Below are 15,127 nucleotides of genomic sequence, written 5' to 3'. Positions count from 1 at the left end.
CGGTGGGGTTACTGGGAAAGATGCAAGGTATAGATAAGGGTACAATAGCCCTCTCGGACCATGCCCCTCTATGGTTGGAGGTGACTCTCCCGGGGAGGAAGAGCGGGCTATGGAAATGGAAGCTACCGCAGGAACTGATCCAAGACCCAGTTACAGGGGAGGCCATAAGGGAAATGATAGAGGAATACTTCACACAAAATGATACAGGGGAGGTTGCAATGAGCACAGTTTGGGATGCTTTCAAAGCAGTTTTGAGGGGAAAAATGATAGCGATGAAAATCACGAGAGATAAACAAAGACATATGTGGGAAAAAGACCTGGAAAAAACAATCGAGGAGATCCAAGAGAAATTGACGATAAAACCCACAAAGACATTAAAAAAATCATTAAAACATACACAAGGCCAACTAGAGATGTTACGCACGAAGGGCGCAGAAAGGAACCTACTCTATCTGAAACAGAGATACTATATAAGAGCGAACAAAGCGGACAGACTCCTAGCACGACAATTAAGAGCGAAACAAAAAGAAACAACGATAAAGGCCATATGCGATGCGAAAGGGGTCACTCAAACTTCTACGCATGATATGGGGGAGACACTGAGGCAATATTATCAAACACTCTACTTCACAGAACACCCCGATATAAACGCCCAAGCTTCATACTTAAAAGCCCTAAAGATCCCGAAAATCTCAGAAGAAGACAAACAGTCACTAGAGACCCCTATTAGTGAAGAGGAAGTCAATAAAGCCATAAAAGGACTCCCAAGGGACAAAGCTCCAGGCCCAGATGGGTTTACGGCCCCATTTTATAAAAAATATGCAAACATATTGACTCCGATCCTAACAAAACTCCTGAACTCATTCAAGGACACCGGTAACGTGACCCCCACAATGAATGAGGCGAAGGTGCTGGTGTTTCACAAACCAGGCAAGGATCCAATAAACCCCGCATCATACAGACCAATCTCCCTAATCAATCTAGATGCAAAAATATATACGAAAATCCTGGCAACTAGATTATCCCCGCTCCTCCCAAAACTGATAAGCGGGGATCAATCAGGCTTCATTCCCGGCAGGCAAACCCACGATAATACTAGGAGGCTAGCCCATCTGGTCGAAAAAATAGGGATATCCCACACCCCAGCGATACTACTGTCAGTAGACGCCGAGAAGGCTTTTGATAGAGTGGAGTGGTCAATACTGTTTAGGGTCCTGGAATGCATGGGGTTTGGGGAACAATTTATTGCGAGCATCAGAGCAAACTACAACTCCCCATCCAGCAGAATAGTCATTAATGACGAGCTTACTGGCAAGGTGACGATAACGAGAGGAACGAAACAGGGTTGCCCCCTATCACCACTATTATACGCTCTTTTCCTAGAACCCCTTCTAATTAAAATACGGGAGTCAACTCACATCAAAGGGATAGAAATGGCAGGTCAGCAACACAAAGTAATTGCGTATGCGGACGATATGCTAATAACCTTAGAGGACCCGGAATCCACATTATCAGCCACAGTTAGAGAATTAGAAAATTATGGGACCATCTCAGGGCTAAAAATAAATAGAAAGAAATCAGAGATCCTCATCCTGGCAGGGGATAGAACGAACATAGAAAGGGAAGCAAAAATACTGGACCTCAAGCTAGTACAGGACGGTATAAAATACCTGGGAATAATTGTACCTCCAAAAATAGAACAATTCTATGGGGAAAACTACCCGTCGCTAATTACAAAAATCCGAAAGGAACTAAATAGATGGAATCCACTACAGATATCCTGGTGGGGCAGAATACAATCAGTCAAGATGACCATCCTCCCAAAGGTACTATATTATTTTCAGGCCCTCCCGGTGGGAGTCCCAGACACGTTCTTCAAAACCTTAACAAAATTGGTATTGTCCTTTATATGGAAAGGAAAAACGCCGAGAATAGCAAGGTTGGTCCTCACGGCCCCAACCAGAGAAGGAGGAATGGCGCTCCCCCATTTTAGAAAATATTACCAAGCAGCACAGCTTAAAGTCCTGAGGGAGTGGGTGGGGGAGAACCCCCAACAGATATGGGCCAAACAAGACAGAGCAGTAGCCAGGACCCCACTGGTAGAACTCCTCTGGAAACAGAGGCAGCACAGGCACGAAAATTTAAGATTAAGCGAAATCATGAAAACCACGCTGGAAGCATGGGATAGCCAAACAAGAAAAGGCATAATGACCACAGCGATGGGACCATTTACACCCATCTGTAGAAATCCACTATTTCCGCCGGGGATGGAGCAAGGGGCTTATGACAGTTGGGAGAAGGTGGGCATTACTAAAATAGGCGAGATGTTTGAGGACAAGGAAGTCATCTCCCTAGAGTCGTGCTTGGCAGGTAGGAGAATCCCCAAAAGCGATAGAAACAGGTATGAGCAGCTAAAGCACTGGCTAAACTCTCCGATAATCACCGAGGCAGCAACCAGGGACCTTACAGGGTTCGAAACATACATCACATCCAACACGGGGGAAAAAAAGTGGGTATCAACCCTATACAAATACATAAACTCACAAGGGGAAAGCATTAAATGGTCATACAGAACAAAATGGGGCAGAACATTGAGGAAGGAGCCAACGGATAAACAATGGGAAGACCTATGGAAGCAGATCCCCAGAATGACTCGATCGGCACAAACCAGAGAGATGTGGGTCAAAGTTATGATACAGTGGCACTACACTCCAGAGAGGCTCCATTCAATGTACCCAAACACACCCAATCACTGCTGGAGAGGATGTGACGAAGCGGGAACATGGAGACACATATGGTGGGACTGTAAAAACATTAGCCCCTTTTGGGAAGAAGTGAAAAATGAGATGGGCAAAATATTCCCGGATGTGGGGTTGATGGGGGATGAAGTGTGGCTCTGTGGAATTAGAGACGATACAGCGAGGCAATACAGCAAAACGCAATGGAGAGCTTTCATGGGACTACTCATAGCAGCATGGACCACCATTGCACAGAACTGGAAAAACAAAAATACCCCACTGACCTACACCTGGCTTCAGAAAATATGGGCCCATATAACAATGGAAAAAATTACTCACAAACTTCAAGGAACAGGAGACCAATTTGTAAAAGAATGGGAAGGGACCCTGCAATACCTCCAGTCAGACTTTATGGAGCAATGGTGCCCCCATAACATAAAAATCACAGACATATTCAACGCATAATCAGGAACCCGGGACAAAATGACTTCATCCGACCCGAGGGGAGGGATGGGGGAGGGGGGAAGGGAAAGTTATAAGTATCAATGTTATCTTCTTTATGTAATATCGATGTAAAACTAATAAATACAAGGATTAAAAAAAAAAGAAAGGGTACCCCATTGTACCACTGACCACATAGTAAGTCATAAGACCATCACTTATAATCTGGTGGGTTTGCCGCCAAACAGGTGGGAGTAAAAATAAGAGTTTGGCGGAAGTATCCCAAGTAATTGTCTGATACTCTTAACGTGGCCCATTGGGCTTTATCCACTTCTCTGATCGGGACCCATGAAGGGCGAGCAAGATATGGTTTCTCCCAGCTTCAATTTCAGGAGCAGTTTGGCTTTTGAGTTTGAAAACTTGTTAAAGTTTGGTCAGAGCTGATTTCGATAGGCCCAGATACGAGGGCCCACCAAAAGGTGAAGTGAATATGCAAAAATCAAGAACGAGCTGAAACAGGACTGTTGACAAGCATGGCCTGCGCTGGTTAAAATAAGTTTAGAACGCGGTAAAAAAGGTCTAGTTGGTAAAACATGATTAATTGAGCAACAGAAAAAACAATGTGTGATTAGAGAAGTCGAGGTTGCATTCAGTTTAAAACAAATATTATATACCGACGTGGAAGCTGGATAAAGGCCTATGGAAGTTATCCTTACACTATTCTAGTAAACAAAATCTACTCCCTTATCCAGAAAAGGATGGCTACAAACAGTCTCTGCCTCAACTGAGAAAAAACAGAGATCCTCATCATAGGTGCTCCTGCCCGTTTGTGTAGGTTACACCAAGATTACACAGCTATTGTCATAGATGGCACCCCTATTACCATTCTAAACCAGGTCAAAACGTGTATACCTAGATTCCAGTTTCACCATGTGCAAACATGTCAATTCACTCGTCTGCTCCACTGCCTACACTGCGAAACGTATTGCCCTCAGCCAACCATTTCTTACTACCCAAAACTGCATCACTCTAGCAAGGGCCCTCATTCTGTCCAAGCTAGATTATTGTAATGTACTCCTACTAGGTACCACTAAGAAAAACCTTACCAAAATGCAACTATTGCAGAACAAAGCCCTAAGAGCAGCATTTGGAATCAACAAAAGGGATCACATATCACAAAATAGGAGAGAGGCAATGGCTTCCCATGCAAGCCAGAAATACTCCACAAAACACTTAGCATCACTCTTAAATGTCTCACTCTAAATGCCCCTATCTACCTCAATCAATGCCTCACGCGCAAAACGGCAACCAGATCCCTCAGATCCAATGCCAACGCCCACCTACACATCCCCCGCTTCAAGAACTCTAGAACAGGTAACTCTAATGTTGTGCTTTAAAATAAGTAATACCATGAAGATTCTTGTTCAAGTGTTCAATAAATTTCAGCAGCGCACAAATGAAACATTCTACCATCAACGGTCCCTTGTCAATAAATGGCTGTAAAGTGTCACAGAAAACAATGTTAAAAGCAAGGAATTTGAAAAGCTTATCACTGCTTTAATGATGTGCTGCGGTTGCAGCTGGAGGTCTGCGGTGTGCTGGCTCGAGCAGCAGGCATTGTGACGCCACAGCCGAAGCGAATAACTGATTATAGAGCAGCTGAGATATAATGCTTTTATTAACGGTCAGAGTGCGGAGCAGACCCAGAATGCGAACCCAAGGCCAGGCAGCCTGAGCCTCATAGCAACATGGACTAGCTGCAGCAGGGTAGTTGGCAGCCATAGCATGAGGGCAAGAGACACTAACGGTGCTGTTGCCTAGACAGCTGCCTGGACTCCTCGCTGCAGCAGGCGAGTCGGGAGAAGGACAGTGGAAACAGATCAGGTGATCAGGTAGCAGATGAGATGGGACATAGAAAAGCAATGCAGGGCTTTGCTGCCCCTCTGGACCTGCGCAATCTAATGTGATTGGCTCCCGAAGCGCAAAACGTGCAGTGCTTGGGCCTGTCCTATTTCAAATCACTGCACTCTGATAGTCTGGCCCACTGCTGCATGGGCCAAGGTAGGGGCAGGACTAGGTGGTTGGAGAAGGAGGACCCAGCCGACTAACTTAACTGAGTGGAAAGACAGCAAGTGCAATGCACCGCCGAGACCACCAGTCAGTGCGCTTCAAAAATGAAACCATTGGCTGGTCACTGACTGATTTATAAATTGAAGACTTGCGCTGGTCACAGCAGTGCGTGCTTTTTGCTGTTAAATAGTCCCTTCGTACAGGAAGTTGTTTCCGATGTAATTTCTGTAGACACCACATTAGGGACGCAGCACCATGAATGGAAAGCAAAGGGCAGACACGGGGTATGGAGGCACACGCTGTCATTCATGTCAGTGTGTGCCCGATTCCTCTCAACTTTATTCTTTATTCCAGACCGTGGTACCAGGGTTCACTCTGAGCATTAGTCTTTTCCGCTACCACCTGGCAGCTCAGGCAGTCATTATCACTAGTGTCACGCAACTGAAAGAAGAAAAGGTTTCACTTTGATCAGCATGCAACCATTATTGAGACGTCACTGGGCTGAAAGCAAAAGGTTATTATTGGAACACTGAGAGAGCTAGGTTGGAACCCCAAAAAGTTGCCCAGGCCTTAAGTGCCTCTCTGCCCTTGACCAGCTCAAATCCCCATGTGCTGTGCCCATCCCCCCCAGAACCCTGGTGCCATTTAAACAAGCATCAGCAGCCAAGATCTCACTAACATTGCGAACATGTGCTAGCAGTGGGTTAACAACATTAATCAGCTGCCGGCACATATTTCTAACGTTAGTAAAACAAATTCAGTGTCTGCGGCGGCTTAAAGCCGCCTACACAAATTAACGAATACAAACAAAACGCAAAGCTTTCAGTTCTCTTCAAATGTAAAAAGAAAACGGCTTACCAGAAACAAAACGGCTTACATTTACAAACGAACACACACTGCACATCCAATCACAATCAAGTCAAATGACTTGTCAATAAAATGTACAGATGGTGGCCCCCATTTTGGAAGTCAAAATTGCTGACAAATTCACCACACAGTACAAATTCAGTCAAACAGTGCAAAAGGAGGTGGGGTTGGAGAAGAAATTGGTGGATATGGGAGGAAAATTCTATTCATTTCACTTACCAATGGGTGTTAAATGGGTGGGACACGTAGCCAAACTACATAAATCCATATTCATATGTCATCTACATTGAAAGACATTACAAACCTACACTCAAAGCCCCTATATCAAGCTCTTATGTTAAAGCTCTCATTTTAATGACAGTCATTTTGGCTGTAAAGGCGGCTCTTTCAGTGCCACCTAAAAGCCAAAACTAAAAAAGTAGTTTGTATCTATATCACATTGTCAATTTAAAAACGTGTTGCCCACATTTCGTGTCTAGGGGCCTCATTACGAGGCGGGCGGTAAGGGATTACCGGCACCGGTAAGGGCACCGGTGCTGGTAATCTCTTACCGCCCAACTACGAGTTCCCTTTGTGGGTCCTTCCTTAACGCCTGGTTTTTCCAGGCGTTAAGGACGGGACCCGCAAAGGGACTCTGGAACTAATAACGGTACCGCAATTCGGCGTTATTAGCGCCTTCCCCATTCCCATTGAGCCCTACGGATAAGTGAATACGTGAACCGTGGGGCGGGGGCGATGGTGGGTTGGGGGGATTTACCCAGCCTCACACAATGTCCCCTAGTTCCCAACTCAACACATCTTCCACAACAAAAGAATGGGCAGAGCAAAAATAACTCAGTAGCTTCCCTTCCACCCAGATAGTCAGTGCCTTGAAGGGAGGGTGGGGGGGGCAGCGTGTGGGCGTGATGCAGCACATCCTTTAACTATGTTTTGCTTTTGTTGGGGGTCCTTGCTGCACTTTGTGGGGACCAATTTGGGCCTGGACATGCATACTGCAGTCCCACTTCGGCTATGCCTGCTCGGTTTATGGAATATCTGTGACTAAAAAAGCAGAAGTTCGAAAAACAAAGGGCCTAATTCACAAACCGGCAGGCACGGCGAATAGGAACTTTGCACTGCAAAAATACACTTTGCAAGGCGTTAAATGGGCTTAATTCACAACAAAAGCACTGAGGGCCTGATTCATGGAATTTTTAGCACGGCTTGTTGGCTGTTTGGAGGAGAGATGGCTAATGGCATAATAGCACAGTGACCATTTATGAGGCACACTAATGTGATTTGGTACTTTTTTGAGTGATGAAATACAAAAGTTTGAGAAATTAATGCTTTCAGCTGCATGTCGGGCTTATGTACCCCAAACCTACTGGTGCCAGCATGTCAGTAAATCGGCAACCTTTGAGTAGGTCTTATTTTCATGCTCTGAAAGGCCTCTCACACACTGCGGGTGGGGGATTGCCCGTCCCCTTAACCCCTCCCAAACCTCCATCCCCAGAGACGTCAATGGGATCACTCTGCTTCCACACCCCTTTGGGGACTCAACAGGTTCATATGTCCAGACCTGAGGAAGGTGCTTAGTCACCCAATCCAGATGGAGCAGCCCTGCTTTGCCCTGCTGCCCCCTTTACCTGTTGATAAGTCCGGGCATCCTACCATACTTCTCCGAAACCCTCTTATCTGTGGATGAGAAGAGGCATCCTGCCATGCTCCCCTAACACTCTTACCAGCTGATTGGCCTGAGCTTTATGCTATCCCCAGGACCATCTTACCTGTATATGGATCGAGACACCTTGCCATGCTCCCCTGTACCTGTTGCTTGCAGGTGAGCTTGGGCGCTCTGCCATTCGCCCCACCACATCTTACCAGTGAAACTCTCTTTGCTCCTTCGTATCTTTAATAGTAGATGGGCCCTGGCAATCTCCCCGGGGTCTCTCTTACCTGAGGCTGGGGCTGGGTACTCTGCCATGCTCCCTTGTACCTGTTGCCTGCAGGTGAGCTTGGGCGCTCTGCCATTCGCCCCACCACATCTTACCAGTGAAACTCTCTTTGCTCCTTCGTATCTTTAATAGTAGATGGGTCCTGGCAATCTCCCCGGGGTCTCTCTTACCTGAGGCTGGGGCTGGGTACTCTGCCATGCTCCCTTGTACCTGTTGCGTGCAGGTGAGCTTGGGCGCTCTGCCATTCGCACCACCACATCTTACCAGTGAAACTCTCTTTGCTCCTTCTTATCTTTAATAGTAGATGGGCCCTGGCAATCTCCCAGGGGTCTCTCTTACCTGAGGCTGGGGGTGGGTACTCTGCCATGCTCCCCTGTACCTGTTGCCTGCAGATGAGCCTGGGCACTCTGACATTCGCCCCACCACATCTTACCAGTGAAACTCTCTATGCGCCTTCTTATCTTTAATAGTAGACGGGCCCTGGCAATCTCCCCGGTGTCTCTCTTACCTGAGGGTGGGGCTGGGTACCCTGCCATGCTCCCCTGTACCTGTTGCCTGCAGATGAGCATGGGCGCTCTGACATTCACCCCATTGCATCTTACCAGTGAAACTCTCTATGCTCCTTCTTATCTTTAATAGTAGACGGGCCCTGGCAATCTCCCTGGGGTCTCTCTTACCTGAGGCTGGGGCTGGGTACCCTGCCATGCTCCCCTGTACCTGTTGCCTGCAGAATAGCCTGGCCGCTCTGACATTCGCCCCATCACATTTTAACAGTGAAACTCTATACGCTCCTGCTTATCTTGAATAGTAGAAGGGCCCTGGCAATCTCCCCTGGGTCTCTCTCCCCTGTGGCTGGGGTTGGGTACCCTGCCATGCTCCCCGTGGCCTAACTTACCTGTGGATGGACTCGTGCACTGGCCCTGACTGTAGATGGACCATATCTCTCTGCCATGCTGCCCTAGAGCCCCGGGCGCCTCATATGGATGGACTCGGGCACCATGCTAAGCCCCGGGACCTCTCTTACCTGTGCTTAGGCGTCGGTACCCCCACTATGCCCACAAGCCCCTGACCTTAGATGGGCCGTGGCACTCTCCCATGGTCCTCTGGGCCTTTTTCACCCACCGAGGTGACCTCGCCCCCTTCTTACCTGTAGATGGGCCCGAAGGTCTGGAAGTTCTTGGTCATGAGGTTGTGCATGTTCTGGAAGCCGTCCTGCTTCCAGAAGCGGTAGAGGTTGGCCCAGCCGTTCTTCCAGTGTCCGGGGACCTCATCGAAGGGCCGGGCCAGGTTTGCTTGGACGGGTGATGAGGGGGTAGGCAGAAGCTCACCGGCCACGGAGTGGCTCCGACGCTGGCCCACCACCCACCGACCCTCTTCCCTCAGAGACGCGGCTGACAGGCGGCAGGACTCCGCCAAGGCCGCCATGCGGCCGCCGGGGCTGCTACCCCTGGCGAACATCCTTAGAGCAGCCTCGCGAGGAGCCGAGGGGGAGAGGAAGAGCTCGAGGGACAGGCCACTTCTTGGCACTCAGAAGCCCCCACTCTTCGGCGCTTCTCTTATATACTTATCGGCGCTGAAGGCCACAGATAACCAGAGTCATTTATCAGAGTGGAAACTTCTAGGAGGAGATGAAGGCCGCGGGCAGAGGGAAGTTTAGTATCCGAGCGCGTGCACTATTCATTTTTAATCATTCTGACCCCCTCTGTACGTGTAGGCGCGGGAGGGGGGGGGGTTGAGGGGGGAGGGGGGCAACACCTGTTGCGTGCAACGGCCTTCTCTTCTGGATTCCAATGACCCTTCAAGAGGGTGGCATTAACTAGATAACCTTTTTAGTTTTGGCTATTAGGTGGTGCTATAGCACCATCTATAAGTCAAAACAATTGCATTGGATACACCTGCGAGGAAAGGACGTGGTGTGGGACACGCAGACTGTGGGTATTGTTTGGTTATTTACCCACCCATTGACTGCCCATGGCCATGCTAATCCACGTGGCCATACCCACCTGCCCCTCCCTGACCAAAACACATCCTCCGACGATCTCTTTCTGCTAGGTCTATCACCAATGACATCAAACGTTGGCCGGCCAGTGTCATTTCTAATCATTCTGCTGAGAGTTAATGGCTGCTGTAAGTTCAGTACTGGTGTATGATATGATAGGTTATTTATAACGCACATAATAACCAGAGGTTTCTAAGCGCTGACCCGGGGATCGAACGTGTGTTACTCTGCGTCATCTTGCTTCCAAGGCGATCACGTTGCCCTTGGGCTATCCTCCCGAGAATCAAAATGTCTTAGCCAAGTGTGCCTTCTGCCACTTGATGTTTTTCTGTTCCTTGTACTGACGTCCAGTAAAAAACAAACGTTGGCCAAGCCAGCAGTTTTGGCTTATGTATATGTTATCATATGTCCAGGTAATAAATAACATGTTCTAGCTGTTGCCACCCTATAGGCAGTTGGTACCATTATGGCAGTACCTGGCAACTGTTAGCCCCATGCAACACTGTTGGCTTTTCCAAAGCTTGCTTTAATTTGAGAGTTGCATATTTTAAGCAGTGGGGGATTCTGGGGTCTCCTGTGCTCTTTGTCTTCACGCCAAGATCTTGGCGCCATGCTGGGCCTTGACACAGCTGAAAGTTTGGGCTTTTTGTGTAGTGAAAAGGATGTCTGTGTTCAAAGCCACACCGACACCAGGGCAGAGGGCCAGCAATGCCAGGAGGAGGAGCCAGGCAGGGAGAGGAAGAGATGCCACGAGGAGATGGCAGGCAGGGAGAGGAAGAGATGCCAGGAGGAGAGGCCAGGCAGGGAGAGGAAGAGATGCCACGAGGAGAGGCCAGGAAGGGAGAGGAAGAGATGCCAGGAGGAGAGGCCAGGCAGGGAGAGGAGATGCCATGAGGAGAGCGCAGGGAGAGAAAGAGATGCCAGGAGGAGAGGCCAGGCAGGGAGAGGAAATGATGCCACGAGGAGATGCCAAGAGGAGAGGCCAGGCAGGGAGAGGAAGAGATGCCAGGAGGAGAGGCCAGGCAGGGAGAGGAAGAGATGCCAGGAAGAGAGGCCAGGCAGGGAGAGGAAGAGATGCCACAAGGAGATGCCAGGCAGGGAGAGGAAGAAATGCCACGAGGAGAGGTCAGGCAGGGAGAGGAAATGCTGCCACGAGGAGAAGCCATGCAGGGAGAGGAAGAGATGCCAAGAGGAGAGGCCAGGCAGGGAAAGGAAGAGATGCCAGGAGGAGAGGCCAGGCAGGGAGAGGAAGAGATGCCACGAGGAGATGCCAGGCAGGGAGAGGAAGAGATGCCAGGAGGAGAGGCCAGGCAGGGAGAGGAAGAGATGCCACAAGGAGATGCCAGGCAGGGAAAGGAAGAGATGCCACGAGGAGATGCCAGGCAGAGAGAGGAAGAGATGCCAGGAGGAGAGGCCAGGCAGGGAGAGGAAGAGATGCCACGAGGAGATGGCAGGGAGAGGAAGAGATGTCAGGAGGAGAGGCCAGGTAGGGAGAGGAAGAGATGCCAGGAGGAGAGGCCAGGCAGGGAGGGAAAGAGATGTCAGGCGGAGATGCTAGGCAGGGAGAGGAAGAGATGCCAGGAGGAGAGGTCAGGCAGGGAGAGGAAGAGATGCCACGAGGAGATGCCAGGAGGAGAGGCCAGGCAGGAAAAAGAAGAGATGACACGAGGAGAGGCCAGGCAGGGACAGGAAGAGATGCCAGGAGGAGAGGCCAGGCAGGGAGAGGAAGAGATGCCACGAGGAGAGACCAGAAAGGGAGTGGAAGAGATGCCACGAGGAGATGCCAGACAAGGAGTGGAAGTGATGCCAGGAGGAGAGGTCATGCAGGGAGTGGAAGAGATGCCAGGAGGAGAGGCCAGACAGGGAGAGGAAGAGATGCCAGGAGGAGAGGCCAGGCAGGGAGAGGAAGATATGCCAGGAGGAGATGCCCGGCAGGGAGAGGAAGAGATGCCAGGAGGATAGGCCAAGCAGGGACAGGAAGAGGTGTCAGGAGGAGAGGCCAGGCAGGAACAGGAAGAGATGCCACAAGGAGGTACCAGACAGGGAGTGGAAGAGATGCCACGAGGAGAGGCCAGGCAGGGAGAGGAAGAGATGCCAGGAGAAGAAGTCAGGCAGGGAGAGGAAGAGATGCCAGGAGGAGAGGCCAGGCAGGGACAGGAAGAGATGCCAAGAGGAGAGGCCAGGCAGGGAGAGGAAGAGATGCCAGGAGGAGAGGCCAGGCAGGGACAGGAAGAGATGCCACGAGGAGATGCCAGGCAGGGAGAGGAAGAGATGCCATGAGGAGAGGCCAGACTAGGAGTGGAAGAGATGCCACGAGGAGAAGCCAGACAGGGAGTGGAAGAGATGCCACGAGGAGATGCCAGGCAGGGAGAGGAAGAGATGCCAGCAGGAGAGACCAGACAGGGAGAGGAAGAGATGCCACGAGGAGACGGCCATGCAGGGAGTGGAAGATATGCCAGGAGGAGATGCCAGGCAGGGAGAGGAAGAGATGCCAGGAGGAGATGCCAGGCAGGGAGAGGAAGAGATGCTAGGAGGAGAAACCAGGAAGGGACAGGAAGAGATGCCACGAGGAGATGCCAGACAGGGAGTGGAAGAGATGCAAGGAGGAGAGGCCGGACAGGGAGAGGAAGAGATGCCAGGGGGAGAGACCAGGCAGGGAGAGAAAGAGATGCCACGAGGAGATGCCAGGCAGGGAGAGGAAGAGATGCCAGGAGGAGAGGCCAGGCAGGGACAGGAAGAGATGCCAAGAGGAGGGGCCAGGCAGGGAGAGGAAGAGATGCCAGGAGAAGAGGTCAGGCAGGGAGAGGAAGAGATGCCAGGAGGAGATGCCCGGCAGGGAGAGGAAGAGATGCCAGGAGGAGAGGCCAGGCAGGGAGAGGAAGAGATGCCACGAGGAGAAGCCAGACAGGGAGTGGAGGAGATGCCACAAGGAGATGCCAGGCAGGGAGAGGAAGAGATGCCAGCAGGAGAGACCAGAGAGGGAGAGGAAGAGATGCCACGAGGAGAGGCCATGCAGGGAGTGGAAGAGATGCCAGGAGGAGATGCCAGGCAGGGAGTGGAAGAGATGCAAGGAGGAGAGGCCAGACAGGGAGAGGAAGAGATGCCAGGGGGAGAGACCAGGCAGGGAGAGAATGAGATGCCAGGAGGAGATGCCCGGCAGGGAGAGGAAGAGATGCCAGGAGGAGAGGCCAGGCAGGGAGAGGAAGAGATGCCACGAGGAGAAGCCAGACAGGGAGTGGAGGAGATGCCACGAGGAGATGCCAGGTAGGGAGAGGAAGAGATGCCAGGAGGAGAGGACAGACAGGGAGAGGAAGAGATGCCACGAGGGGAGGCCAGGGAGTGGAAGAGATGCCAGGAGGAGATGCCAGGCAGGGAGAGGAAGAGATGCCAGGAGGAGATGCCAGGCAGGGAGAGGAAGAGATGCTAGGAGGAGAGACCAGGAAGGGACAGGAAGAGATGCCACGAGGAGATGCCAGACAGGGAGAGGAAGAGATGCCACGAGGAGAGGGGCAATAGCACTGCAGGCGAGTGCAAGTTGTGGGGTAACGTGGGGTGGTGGGGGTGGGGGGTTGCAGGAGAGGTGTAAATGCACGCGAAGAGGGCACCGAAGCGGGTTCTAAACATAAAAAGGGAGAACGCAGGCGCAAGTGGGAGAGGATACAGCACGCTGAGTACATGGAAGGTTAAGCAGATGGGGGATGGGTGGCAATCGGTGCTGCAAGCTCAAGCCAAGGCAGGGCAAAGTGTAGGAGGAATAAAGTATTCGAGTCCCTTGCAGAGAGGGAGGGGAAGCAGCTTCAAGGGAGTTACGTATTGCTAAGCATGTATCCCAGACTGCTAGGCCTTGGAATAGACGTCAGTGATTGTGGAATAGCGTTAGCTCCTCCATGAAGGGCAACAAGGAGCTCGCTCTGTCCTACACGTCTAGCTGTTTCTAATTGCACGTAGATTTTTGCTACTTCCCCACCTCGCAGTGCCTCAAAGCCCTCGGGTCTGCAGAGAAGCTCTTCCGTGTGGTCTTTTGGGGCATTGTTGTCACGTGGCAAAGAAGACAACAGGACACGCGTCCCGCTCCACCCATCACATGCATCCACGACTATGCCCTTTGTGGTCAGAGTTAGGGAACTTTATCGCCCTATCTTGCAAACGGTGGGCGTTGCAGACCCCCGCAGCATGGCGCAGACTGAGGCCCGAGGAACAATTGGGGGGTTTTCTGCAAGAATTACAGTCACTAAACTACGTTCTAAGAAACTCATAGTATAAGCATAGAAAGGGAACAGGTCAGAGTTTGCTGTTCCTGGATTCGGGCATGTGACCTGCCAGCGAGCCGCAGAGCTGAGCAGCAAGGGCTCGACCTACCGAGCTACTTTCCAATCATTAGAAATGTGAAGACACACACATGTGCAATGCTGCCACCGGAGGCCGCACATACTAACCTGCAGTTGGAAACAGGGATTGTCAAATACATCTCGTTTTTATGTAGTGCTTCATGCCAGATTACCCCTACTTCTAAGCGCTGTGGATATGGATTTCATTCCCCAACTGAATTTGTCGAGGTCAGAAGGATGACAGCTGAGCCGCCTCTGCCAAGATTCATACCTGTTACTGCACGGTTCTCTTAACTCACCAAGCTACCTAATCCTGAATTTCTATTTTCATGTTTAGGAATTTTGCATCATGGTATGGGATTGCCAAAGGCACGACTCTCTCTCTCTCTCTCTCTCTTTCTCTCTCTCTCTCTCTCTCTCTCTCTCTCTCTCTCTCTCTCTCTCTCTCTCTCTCTCTCTCTCTCTTCTCTCCCCCTCTCTGCCCCCTCTCTCTCCTTCTCTCTCTCCCCCTCTCTCTCTCTTGCCCCCTCTCTCTCCTTCTCTCTCTTTCTCCCCCTCTCTCTCTCCTTCTCTCGCTCTCTCTCCTTATATATCTATATATTCGCTATAATATCAGAGTGAAACTGTGTGTTTTTTTACATTTCTGATATTGTGCACACCAAAGAATTAATTGTTGCTTGGCGCTAGACAAGATGGAATGGTGAGGGGAGAGGTTAGAAGACAAAGGAAAGAGGAAAGTTTGGAGAAAAG

At 50.5% G+C, this 15,127-nt stretch overlaps 2 protein-coding genes across 2 annotated transcripts in view; one reads left to right on the top strand and one right to left on the bottom strand.

The window, feature by feature from the left end:
• CYP11A1 (cytochrome P450 family 11 subfamily A member 1) overlaps nt 1-9,567 on the bottom strand; it is a 212,364-nt gene extending 202,797 nt beyond the window's left edge. The window contains exon 1 of the mRNA XM_069624588.1: nt 9,198-9,567. Coding sequence (XP_069480689.1) covers nt 9,198-9,508 — 311 coding nt within the window. The 5' untranslated portion in view covers nt 9,509-9,567. The remainder of the gene's footprint in view (nt 1-9,197) is intronic.
• A 1,448-nt stretch (nt 9,568-11,015) lies between these two features.
• On the top strand, nt 11,016-12,011 carry LOC138505123 (uncharacterized). Its single transcript, XM_069625418.1, has one exon. It carries the CDS (start codon nt 11,016-11,018, stop codon nt 12,009-12,011), a length of 996 nt encoding a protein of 331 aa, XP_069481519.1.
• The last annotated feature ends 3,116 nt before the right edge of the window (nt 12,012-15,127 follow it).

The sequence above is a fragment of the Ambystoma mexicanum genome, chromosome 11 (assembly GCF_040938575.1).
Source record: "Ambystoma mexicanum isolate Mex_15411 chromosome 11, UKY_AmexF1_1, whole genome shotgun sequence".
In the NCBI taxonomy this organism is placed as follows: Eukaryota; Metazoa; Chordata; class Amphibia; order Caudata; family Ambystomatidae; genus Ambystoma; species Ambystoma mexicanum.
The sequence above is the reverse complement of the archived record's forward strand: the minus strand, read 5'-3'. Positions and strand labels throughout refer to the sequence as shown.

Excerpts from the sequence above, each read along its gene's own strand:
- LOC138505123 (XM_069625418.1), top strand. The coding sequence starts at position 11,016 with ATGCCAAGAGGAGAGGCCAGGCAGGGAGAGGAAGAGATGCCAGGAGGA.